Source organism: Bos indicus, chromosome 16, assembly GCF_029378745.1.
Source record: "Bos indicus isolate NIAB-ARS_2022 breed Sahiwal x Tharparkar chromosome 16, NIAB-ARS_B.indTharparkar_mat_pri_1.0, whole genome shotgun sequence".
Classification (NCBI taxonomy): Eukaryota; Metazoa; Chordata; class Mammalia; order Artiodactyla; family Bovidae; genus Bos; species Bos indicus.
Genome location: NC_091775.1, coordinates 2,224,568 through 2,236,610, shown reverse-complemented (window position 1 = coordinate 2,236,610; position 12,043 = coordinate 2,224,568). Strand labels below are relative to the sequence as shown.

At 51.0% G+C, this 12,043-nt stretch overlaps 1 protein-coding gene across 6 annotated transcripts in view; it reads left to right on the top strand.

The window, feature by feature from the left end:
- The window catches only part of PIK3C2B (phosphatidylinositol-4-phosphate 3-kinase catalytic subunit type 2 beta), a 77,277-nt gene that overhangs the window by 49,676 nt on the left and 15,558 nt on the right, over window positions 1-12,043 (top strand). For all 6 annotated transcript variants that reach the window (XM_070767756.1, XM_070767757.1, XM_070767754.1 and 3 more), the window contains 3 exons: window positions 4,029-4,121; window positions 4,931-5,060; window positions 8,888-9,024. In XM_070767756.1, the coding sequence (XP_070623857.1) occupies window positions 4,029-4,121; window positions 4,931-5,060; window positions 8,888-9,024 (360 nt within the window). The remainder of the gene's footprint in view (window positions 1-4,028; window positions 4,122-4,930; window positions 5,061-8,887; window positions 9,025-12,043) is intronic.

The window sequence follows — 12,043 nt, the reverse complement described above, 5'->3', positions numbered from 1 at the left end:
GGGGTGAGTGAGTGGTGTGTGGTGTGGGTGTGTGGTGTGGGTGTGTGGCGGGGGGGTGTGGTGTGTGGTGGGGGTGTGGTGTGTGGTGGGGGTAAGTGTGTGGTGTGGGTGTGTGTGTGTGGGGTGAGTGAGTGGTGTGTGGTGTAGGTGTGTGGTGTGTGGTGTGGGTGTGTAGTGTGTGGTGGGGGTGAGTGTGTGGTGTGGGGGTGTGGTGTGGGTGTGTGGTGTGTGGTGGGGGTGTGTGTGTGGTGGGGGTGAATGTGTGGTGTGGGGGTGTGGTGTGTGGTGGGGGGTGTGTGGTGGGGGTAAGTGTGTGGTGTGGGTGTGTGGTGTGGGTGTGTGTGTGGTGTGGGTGTGGGTGTGGTGTGTGTGTGTTGTGGGTAAGTTTATGGTGTGGTATGGGTATGTGGTGTGTGGTGTGGTGTGTGGTGGTGTGGGTGAGTGTCTGGTGTGTGTGGTGGGTGAGTGTATGGTGTGTGATGTGTGGGTATGGTGTGTGGTGTGGTGTAGTGGTGTGTGTGTGTGTGTGTGTGTGTGTGTGTGTGGTGTGGGTGTGGTGTGTGTGTGTGGGTGTGTGTGTGGGTGTGTGTGTGGTGTGTGGTGGTGTGGTGTGTGGGTGGTGTGTGGTGTGGGTGTGTGGTATGTGGTGGGGGTGAGTGTGTGTTGTGCGTAAGTTTATGGTATGTGGTATCAGTGTGTGGTGTGAGTGTGTAGTGTGTGGTGTGGGTGAGTGTCTGGTGTGTGATGTGGGTGAGTGTATGGTGTGTGATGTGGGTATGGGTGTGGTGTGTGTGTATGTGTGGTGTGTGGTGTGTGTGAGTGTATCGTGTGTGGTGTGGGTAAGTGTGTGGTGTGTGGTGTGGGTGTGTGGTTTGTGGTGCGGGTGAGTGTGTGGTGTGTGGGGTAAGTGTGTGGTCTGGGTGAATGTGTGGTGTGTGGTGTGGGTGTGTTGTATGTGGTGTGGGTGAGTGTGTGTTGTGGGTAAGTTTGTGGTATGTGGTGTGGGTGTGTGGTGTTAGTGTGTAGTGTGTGGTGTGGGTGAGTGTGTGGTATGTGGTGTGGGTGTGTGGTATGTGGTGTGGGTGAGTGTGGTGTGGTGTGGGTGAGTGTGTGATGTGTGGTGTGGGTGAGTGTGTGGTGTGGGTCAGTCTGTAGTGTGTGGTGTGGGTGTGTGTGTGGTAGGGGTGAGTGTGTGTTGTGGGTAAGTTTATGGTATGTGGTATGGGTGTGTGGTGTGTGGTGTGAGTGTGTAGTGTGTGGTGTGGGTGAGTGTGTGATGTGTGGTGTGTGTGTGTGTGTGGTGTGTGGTGTGGGTGAGTGTGTGGTGTGGGTGAGTGTGTGGTGTGTGGTGTGGGTGAGTGTGTGGTGTGGGTGAGTGTGTGGTGTGGGTGAGTGTGTGGTGTGTGGTGTGGGTGAGTGTGTGGTGTGTGTGTGTGGTGTGAGTGAGTGTGTGGTGTGGGTGAGCGTGTGGTGTGTGGTGTGGGTGAGCGTGTGGTGTGGCTGAGTGTGTGTGTGTGTGGTGTGGGTGAATGTGTGGTGTGTGGTGTGGTGTGTGTGTGTGTGTGTGGTGTGTGTGTGTGATGTGTGGTGTGGGTGAGTGTGTAGTGTGTGGTGTGGGTGAGTGTGTGGTGTGGGTGTCTGTAGTGTGTGGTGTGGGTGTGTGTATGGTGGGGGTGAGTGTGTGGTGTGGGTGTGTGTGTGTGGGGTGAGTGAGTGGTGTGTGGTGTGTGGTGTGGGTGTGTGGTGGGGGGTGTGGTGTGTGGTGGTGGTGTGGTGTGTGATGTGGATGTGTATGTGTGGGGTGAGTGAGTGGTGTGTGGTGTGGGTGTGTGGTGTGGGTGTGTGGCGGGGGGGTGTGGTGTGTGGTGGGGGTGTAGTGTGTGGTGGGGGTGAGTGTGTGGTGTGGGTGTGTGTGTGTGGGGTGAGTGAGTGGTGTGTGGTGTGTGGTGTGTGGTGGGGGTGTGTGGTGTGGGTGTGTGTGTGTGGTGTGGGTGAGTGTCTGGTGTGTGATGTGGGTGAGTGTATGGTGTGTGATGTGGGTATGGGTGTGGTGTGTGGTGTGTGTGTATGTGTGGTGTGTGGTGTGTGTGAGGGTATGGTGTGTGGTGTGGGTAAGTGTGTGGTGTGGGTGAGTGTGTGGTGTGTGGTGTGGGTGTGTGGTCTGGGTAAATGTGTGGTGTGTGGTGTGGGTGTGTGGTATGTGGGGGGTGGTGAGTGTGTGTGTGTGCGTAAGTTTATGGTATGTGGTATGGGTGTGTGGTGTGTGTGTGTGTGTGTGTGTGTGTGTGGTGTGAGTGTCTGGTGTGTGATGTGGGTGAGTGTATGGTGTGTGATGTGGGTATGGGTGTGGTGTGTGGTGTGTGTGTATGTGTGGTGTGTGGTGTGTGTGAGTGTTTGGTGTGTGGTGTGGGTGAGTGTGTGGTGTGTGGTGTGGGTGAGTGTGTGGTGTGTGGTGTGGGTGAGTGTGTGTGTGGTGTGTGTGTGTGTGGTGTGGGTGTGTGATGTGTGGTGTGGGTGAGTGTGTAGTGTGTAGTGTGGGTGAGTGTGTGGTGGTGAGTCTGTAGTGTGTGGTGTGGGTGTGTGTATGGTGGGGTGAGTGTGTGGTGTGTGGTGTGTGGTGTGTGTGTGTGGTGTGTGGTGTGGGTGTGTGGTAGGGAGTGTGGTGTGTGGTGGGGGTGCGGTGTGTGGTGTGGGTGTGTATGTGTGGGGTGAGTGAGTGGTATGTGGTATGGGTGTGTGGTGTGTGGTGGTAGTGTGTAGTGTGTGGTGTGGGTAAGTGTCTGGTGTGTGATGTGGGTGAGTGTATGGTGTGTGATGTGGGTATGGGTGTGGTGTGTGGTGGGGGTGAGTGTGTGGTGTGGGTGTGTGGTGTGTGGTGGGGGTGAGTGTGTGGTGTGGGTGTGTGGTGGGGGGTGTGTGGTGTGGTGGGGGTGAGTGTGTGGTGTGGGTGTGTGGTGTGGGGGTGTGGGTGTGTGGTGGGGGGTGTGTGTGTGTGGTGGGGGTGAATGTGTGGTGTGGGGGTGTGGTGTGTGGTGGGGTGGTGTGTGTGTGGTGGGGTGAGTGTGTGGTGTGGGTGTGTGGTGTGGGGGTGTGGTGTGTGGTGGGGGGTGTGTGTGTGGTGGGGGTGGAATGTGTGGTGTGGGTGTGTGGTGTGTGGTGGGGGTGAGTGTGTGGTGTGGGTGTGTGGTGTGTGTGGTGTGGGTGTGTGGTGGGGGGTGTGTGTGTGGTGGGGGTGAATGTGTGGTGTGGGGGTGTGGTGTGTGGTGGGGGGTGTGTGTGTGGTGGGGGTGAGTGTGTGGTGTGGGTGTGTGGTGTGTGGTGTGGGTGGGGGGTGGGGGGTGGGGGGTGTGTGTGTGGTGGGGGTGAGTGTGGTGTGGGTGTGTAGTGTGTGGTGGGGGTGAGTGTGTGGTGTGGGGGTGTGGTGTGTGGTGTGGGTGTGTGGTGGGGGGTGTGTGTGTGGTGGGGGTGAGTGTGTGGTGTGGGGGTGTGGTGTGTGGTGGGGGGTGTGTGTGTGGTGGGGGTGAGTGTGTGGTGTGGGGGTGTGGTGTGTGGTGTGTGGTGGGGGGTGTGTGTGTGGGGTGAGTGTGTGTGGGCCTAAGTGTGGCTGGGTCAGGCTCTGTCGTGGTGATGCCGAGGCTGAAGGCCCGCTGGCGGTCTGTCGTCTGTCCAGCCCTCCCCTGTGCCCCGCGGTATTCTCGGTGCTTCCCTTTGATGTCAGGTTTCCCCCTCACCACTCTCGTGAAGTCAGTACTGTGAGCCCCGTTTTAGAGGAGAGCATAGACGGGACACCTGATTGCCAGCAGTCATGCAGTGGAGCAGTGGAGTGAACGGGAGGGGTAGGAGGTCAGGCGCAGCAGCTGAAGCCCTAACGCACTAGACGGGGTGAGGGCGACAGGAAGGCAGAGGAGGGTGGGCCCACAAAGGCCTGGGGAAACGGTGAGCGGCCGCTGCTGCAGCGCTGGGGCGGCCGCTTTCCCGCCTGGGCTGGGCCGGCCTGACCCTCACCACTACCCTCTCGACGGCGGCAGGACTGTTCCTACTTCAACTCCAACGCCGTTCCCCTCAAGCTCTCCTTCCAAAACGTGGACCCACTGGGCGAGAACATCCGTGTCATCTTCAAGGTGAGGACCCCCTCTCGAGCCTGGTGGGGTGTAGGCAGTAGAGAGGAGAGGAGGGAGTCCAAGGCGGGCAGGAACAGCCTCAGGGCCCTTCTCGTCCTACTAATCGCGCTCACGCTGCTGCTATAGTGCATGAAAGACTATCGGCTGAAAGAGGAAACAGATGGACTGTGTGTGGGCCCAGAGAACTAGGAACAGTGTTGGAATGTACGGGGAGGCAGCTGACAGCCTGTGTCAGAAGTGTTTTCTAGAAGGCCAGCAAGGGAGCGGATAAGGTGCTACCCTGCTTGTCCCGGGTTTTCAGGCTGAATGACTGTGACAGGCATGCTGAGGGGGAGATTCATGTATCAGGTACAGGTTGGACTTAGATGAATCTTGAGGTCCCTCTAACTGGTCCATCCCTGATTCTGAGGAATAGATATAGCCTCAGAGCACACAGTCCAGGGGGGAATGAAAGGCATGAGCACGGCTGGGTCACATCCATGTGCTGTATGTAAGCTCCACCGAGGTGTAAACTTGACTTGGATGGTTAGGAGGGCTGCATGAAGGAAGGGCCCCAGGCTTGGCTTCAGATGGGGGTGTGGGGTCGGGCAAAGACCACAGTAGCGCAGGGATAAAGCGTAGCTGTTGGCCCCTCTCTGATGTCTGACCTGGTGGGAGCTGGGTGAGCAGGTCCAAGGCTGAGGTGGGGAACCGGGCAGTGCCTGGCCTCTGTAGTCTGGGCCGCGGTTGCCCTCCTGGGGGAGCTGGGGCCTGGTGTGAGCTGGGGGAGGTGAGCGAGGTGGTCCTGGTCACTGTCTTCCTTCATCCAGTGTGGGGACGACCTTCGCCAGGACATGCTGACCCTGCAGATGATCCGCATCATGAGCAAGATCTGGGTCCAGGAGGGCCTGGACATGCGCATGGTCATCTTCCGCTGCTTCTCCACCGGCCGGGGGAGAGGTCAGTCAGGGGTGGGTGGGGTGATGGCTGGGCAGCTGCTGTGGGGGGCGTCCTTGCTTAATGCCCTTCTGCTGTTCCTTAACATGAACTTTGTGCTTCTCCAGGAAAATGAAAAGGGCAGGATTATTCCGTTAGAAGCTATGGAACAGCATAAAAATGAAGGCAGAGAGACATAAAATAAAGCAGACTTGGAGACATAGCAACCATGTATACTGTGTAGACTTTGGATTCTGATTCTAACAGACCCAACTGTGGAAAGATATTTTTTCAGACAGTTGTGGGAAATTTTCATATAGATTGGGCTAGATCAGATCAGATTAAAGAATGTTAAATTTTTAGATTTAATGCCAGAATTATATCCTTGTTAGTTATACTTGGAATACTTATGAGTGAAATGACATGTATGGGATTTACTTAAAAATACTCCAGATGGGATTGAGGCAGGAGGAGGCTGGAGGTGAGAAGAGGGAAGCAGGGCTGGGTGATTGAAATAGATGAAACAAAATTAGCAAAGTGTTGATAATTTTTGAAACTGGGTGATGGTTATGTGTGAGTTCATGATACGATTTCTTTACTCTTACATGTATTTGGAAATCCCATAATAAAAATTAAAACAATAAAAGATTATGGCTGTGAGCTGGGGAGACCACAGAATCACAGTGTGGAATATGAAAGCAGGGGAACATCTTTCCCCTTAGTATATATATATTTTTTGATTGAGCTATAATTCTGCACAGTACTGTGCCACATGTATACATATACCCCCTCTCAGTCCTCCCTCCCCCGGCCCCTCATTCCGCCTTCTAGGTCGGCACAGAGCCCTGAGCTGAGCTCCTTGTGCTGTCCAGGAGCTCGCACTGGCTCTCTGCTTTACACACGGCAGTGTGCATGTCTGTCCAGGCCCCAGGTCGTCCCCTGCTGCCTCCATTCTGTGTCTGTGTGTGTTTCTGCCCTGCAAACAGGCTCATCTGTGCCATTTTTCTAGATTCCACAAATATGCCTTATTATACATCTGTTTTTCTCTTTCTGATCTACTTCCTTCTGTATGACAGGCTCCAGGTCCATCCACTTCTCTACGAATGACCCAGTTTCGTTCCTTTTTATGGTTGAGCAGCTTTCCGTTGTGTATCCGTCCCACATCTTCTTTACCCGTTCATCTGTTAATGGACATTTAGGTTGTGTCCGTGTCCTGATTATTGTAAATAGTGCTGCGATGAACGTTGGGACACGTGTGTCTTCTTGAATTATGATTTTCTCAGGTCATATGCCCAGTAGTGGGCTTACTGGGTCATATGGAACCTCCATACTGTTTTCATAGTGGTTGTGTCAATTGACTTCCCACCCGCAGTGTAGGAGGATTCCCTTTTTATGCCCTGTCCAGCCTTGATTGATTGTAGGTTTTTTTATCTTTGACCAGTGTGAGATGAGACCTCATTCTGGCTTTGATCCACAGTTCTCTAATAACTAGTGGCGCTGAGCATCTTTTCAGGTACCTCTAGGCCATCTGTATGTCTTCTTTGGAGAAATACCTATGTAGGTCTTCTGCCCATTTTTTGATTGGGTTGTTTGTCTTTTTGATATTGAGCTGTATGAGCCCTTTTGAATATTTTGGAGATAAATCCCTTCTCAGTTGCTTTGTTTGCAAATACTTTCTCCCATTCTGAGGGTTGTCTTTTCATCTCATTTATGGTTTTCTTTGCAGTGCAAAAGCTTTTAAGTTTGGTTAGAGCCCATTTATTTCTTTCTGTTTTTAGTTTCATTACTCTAGGAAGTGGGTCAAAAAAGATCTTGCTGTGATTTATGTCAAAGAGTGTTCTTCCTGTGTTTTTCTCTAAGCATTTTGTCCAGTCTTACATTTAGATCTTTAATTCATTTTGAGTTTATTTTTGTGTATGGTCTTCAGTGTTCTAATTTCATTCTTTAACATGTAACTGTCTAGTTTTCCTGGTGCCAATTATTGAAAGAAACTGTCTTTTCACCATTGTATATATTCTTGCCTTCTTTGTCATAGATTAGGTGACCCTAGGTGTGTGGGTTTAATCTCTGGGCCTGAAGTCAGGGAACCTGATTCCTCCAGCTCCATTTTTCTTTCTCAAGATTGCTTTGACTATTTGGGGTCTTTTGTGTGTCCATACAAATTGTCAAACTTTTTGTTCTGATTCTGTGAAAAATGTTGTCGGTAATTTGATAGTGATTGCATTGATTCTGTAGATTGCTTTCGGGTAGTAAAGTCATTTTCACAATATTGACTCTTCTAATCTGGGTACAGGGTGTATCTCTCCATCTGTCGTGTGTCACCTGTCATTTCTTTCATCAGTATCTTACAGTTTTCTAAGCACAGGTGTGTTGCCCCCTTGAGTAGGTTTATTCCTGTTCTTTTTGTTGCAGTGATAAATGGGATTATTTCCTCAACTTCTCTTTCTGATCTTTTGTTGTTAGTGTTTAGGAATCTAAACACTAATGCAGGATCTTTCTGTGCATTACTTTTGTATTCTGCAGGTTTACCAGATCCATTGATAAATTCACAGGCGAATTTTTACTTCTTTTTTAAGAAGTGAAAAAGAAGTTTTACTTCTTTTCCAATCTGGACTCCTTTTCTTTTCCTTCTCTGACTGCCATGGCTAGGACTTCCAAAACTGTGTTGCCAGTGTGGACAAAAAGAGTGGCAAAAGTGGACATCCTGGTCTTATTCCTGATCTCAGGGGAAATGCTTTCAGGTTTTCGCCAACAAGAATGATGTTTGCTATGGGCTTGTCATATTTGGCCTTTATTATGTTGAGGTAGGTTCCCTCTATGGCCACTTTCCGGAGAGTTTTTATCATAAATCAGTGTTGAATTTTGTCAAAAGCTGTTTCTGCATCTATTAAGATGATCATATGGTTTTTCTTCTTTGTTAATATAGTGTAACACATTGATTGGTTTGCATATATTGAAGAATCCTTGCATCCCTGAGATAAAAATCCCACTTGATCATGGTGTGTGATCCTTTTAACATGTTGTTGGATTCTGTTTGCTAGTATTTTGTTGAGGATTTTTGCATCAGTGTTCATCATTGATTCTGGCTTGTAATTTTCATTTTTGTGACATCTCTGTCTGATTTTTTATCAGAGTGATGGTGGCCTTGTAAAATGAGCTTGGTAGTGTTCCTTTCTCTACAGTTATTTGGAAGAGTTTGAGAAGGATGGGTGTTAGCTCTTCTCTACATGTTTGATAGAATTTGCCTGTGAAGCCATCTGGTCATGGGCTTTTGTTAAAAGATTTTAAATTGCATTTTCAGTTTCATTACTTGTGATTGATCTGTTTGCATTTTCTATTTCTTCCTCGTTCAGTCTTGGAAGGTTGTACCTTTCTAAGAATTTGTTCATTTCTCCCATGTTGTCCATTTTGTTGGCATATAGTTCTTTGTAGTAGTTACTTATGACCTGCTGTATTTCTGTGGTGTAATTTTTCCTTTTTTATTTCTAATTTTCTTGATTTGAATCCCCTCACTGTTTTCCTTGATGAGTCTGGCTAAAGATTTATCAATTTTGCTTGTCTTCTCAAAGAACGAGCCTTTCGCTTCATTGATTTTTGCTATTGTTTTCTTCATTTCTATTTTATCTCTGCCCTGATTTTTATGACTTCCTTCTTTCTACTAACTTTGGGTTTTGTTTGTTCTTTCTCTAGTTGCTTTAGGTATAAGGTTGATCTTCCCCCTTATCATCAAAGTTTGTCCAAATGTCCTAGGGCTTAATTTATACGGACACATCCAGCAAAGCTCTTGTAGTCCTCTCCTGACAGATGTCTTTTCTCTGCACTGGAGAGTGACTCGGTGTCTCCCCTCACAGGGATGGTGGAGATGATCCCCAACTCTGAGACCCTGCGCAAGATCCAGGTGGAGCATGGGGTGACCGGTTCCTTTAAGGACCGGCCCCTCGCCGACTGGCTGCAGAAGCACAACCCTGGGGAGGACGAGTATGAGAAGGTAGGGCTGGAGAGGGGGTGAGGCTGGGGTGGGATGCTTGTGGCCTGGCGCCCTGCCGTGTTCCCCCAAGGCCTGCATGTGCACAGCGAAGGTGGCTCAGCTGTGCTGGGAGGGAAGAAACACTCGGTGGACTGGTGCCTCCCGGTGTCTAGAGGGGGGTCACATGCCCGATGTAAGCTGACCAAGCACATCCTCTGGTATCCAGCTGGGAACCCTTCCCTAAATTCCTCTGGTAGACTGAGTTTGGAGGAAAGGGTGCTGTTTCAGTCATGGGTCCTATTCAGGTCCTCCTGTGCCTTCTGAGGAGTCCAGTGATGCTTTGGAGAACAAGAGTTGGAAGGAACTTAAGAGATCGTTTTATCCATCTCCTCTTTTAATTAATTTATTTTTTTAATTGAAGGATAATTGCTTTACAGAATTTTGTTGTTTTCTGGCAAACATCAACATGAATCAGCCATAGGTATACATATGTCCGCTCCCTCTTGAACCTCCCTCCCATCTCCCCATCCCACCCCTCTAGGTCATTACAGAGCCTCTGTTTGAGTTCCCCGAGTCATACAGCAAATTACCATTGGATATCTATTTTATCCAACTCCTCTTTTTCATAGATGTGAATTAAGGTTCATTCAGTTGTTCCCAGTTATGGAGTTGGTTTGTGGCATGCAGGGTTGAGGGTAGATAATGACACAGAGATGATGGAAAAGGTAGTTGACTTTCCTCGGGAGGGGCTTTCCTGGGTGGTAGGGCTTGGTGACCTGCTGGGTTTTGTGGCTGGTCCACAGCTTCATGGCTCTTGCCTCTGGGTCAGTCATGTTTAAGGGAGAGAGAGTAAGTCATAATCACCACGCTCCTAAGAGAATGACCTTAAACCAGAATGCTAATTTATGGGGATCTATATATACTGACTTTTCTTGACCAGTGCCTTTTATCCCTCAGGGAGAACCTACATGGGCAGCCAAATTATAATCAGAATGTTGTTTAGTGAACATGTAATTAGATGGTCTTCCAAGGCCGTGAGTGTTTGCGTTCCCCAGGGTTTAATTCCTGGCCTGCTGAGCTCTTTGTACTCTTCTTGGGCCAGTTCATCATCTCCTGTTACTTTATCCCCCCTTGCTGATGACTTCCAGAGCCATTCCCTCTTCCCTCTCCCCGCCCGATTGCTGGACCTCTGCTTGTGTTGACCTGTGTGTCAAACTCAAGTCAAAACTGAGCTTTCTGGCTCTCTTTGTCCTCTTGAAACCTGGTTTTGGTGAGTTTCCTGGGTGATAACACTCTCTGTGTGGTCTCCCAAGACAGAGCCGTGAGACTTCTGCTTTTTATTTTACTTCACTTAGCTTTTTGCTGTGCTGGGTCTCCATCGCTGTGCGTGGGCTTCTCTGGCTGCAGAGCCGGGCTCTAGGGCACGTGGTCTTCAGCAGCTGCAATGGGCGGGCTCTGGAGCACAGGCTCAGGAGCTGTGGCACTTGGGCTTAGTTGCCCCGCAGCATGTGGAGCCTTCCCAGATGAGGCATCGAGTCTGTGTCCCCTGCATTGACAGGTGAATTCTTAACCTTAACCATTGGATCGCCAGGGAGGTCTGAGCCAGAAGTCTTCATGCCTCCACTCTGCTTTACCGAGCCCTGTTGATTCTGTTCCCCAGAGGCCTCTTGACTCTGTCTTACTTCTCACCACTTCTTTCAGCTGGTTGCTGTCTGCCCCCTGAACCACTGGAATGCCTCTCCTCTTCCCATTATCATTCTCTGCTTGATTTCTGAGGCTTTTAAAATAAAGTGTAAACTGCTAATATCACTCCTTTGCTCTCTGTTCTTCAAGGACTCCTTGTGTCCTAAGAGATGAGCTTATTGTCCACGACACTGCTGCAAAGCCTTCTGTAACCCAGCCCCACCGACCCCTGTGGTCTCCTCCACCTCGCCTCCCCGTCCACGACACTGCTGCAAAGCCTTCTGTAACCCAGCCCCGCCGACCCCTGTGGTCTCCTCCACCTCGCCTCCCCATCCATGACACTGCTGCAAAGCCCTCTGTAACCCAGCCCCGCCGACCCCTGTGGTCTCCTCCACTGTGCCTCCCCGTCCACGACACTGCTGCAAAGCCTTCTGTAACCCAGCCCCGCCGACCCCTGTGGTCTCCTCCACTGCGCCTCCCCGTCCATGACACTGCTGCAAAGCCCTCTGTAACCCAGCCCCGCCGACCCCTGTAGTCTCCTCCACTGTGCCTCCCCATCCACGACACTGCTGCAAAGCCTTCTGTAACCCAGCCCCGCCGACCCCTGTGGTCTCCTCCACTGTGCCTCCCCGTCCACGACACTGCTGCAAAGCCTTCTGTAACCCAGCCCCGCCGACCCCTGTGGTCTCCTCCACTGTGCCTCCCCGTCCACGACACTGCTGCAAAGCCTTCTGTAATCCAGCCCTGCCGACCCCTGTGGTCTCCTCCACTGTGCCTCCCCATCCACGACACTGCTGCAAAGCCTTCTGTAATCCAGCCCCGCCGACCCCTGTGGTCTCCTCCACTGTGCCTCCCCGTCCACGACACTGCTGCAAAGCCTTCTGTAATCCAGCCCTGCCGACCCCTGTGGTCTCCTCCACTGTGCCTCCCCGTCCACGACACTGCTGCAAAGCCTTCTGTAACCCAGCCCCGCCGACCCCTGTGGTCTCCTCCACTGTGCCTCCCCGTCCACGACACTGCTGCAAAGCCTTCTGTAATCCAGCCCTGCCGACCCCTGTGGTCTCCTCCTCTGCGCCTCCTGGTCTTACAGTCACTTATCTTGTAGCTTAGGCAGCCACTTCCATTTCCTAGATTCCTTTAGACGGTTGTGTTCCCTTTGCCAGGAAAGCCCTTTCTCCCTTTCCCCATCCCTCCAAACCCACCTCCTCTATGTTGTGAATGTTAAGGTCCTCTACCTTTGGAAAGAAGTAATATTGTTTCCACCCTCCCTCGACTCCATATACTATTTATACTAACATGTATTTTTCAGGTATTAGATAGCCACCATAGACAGGCACTGTACTTGGTGTTGGAATTG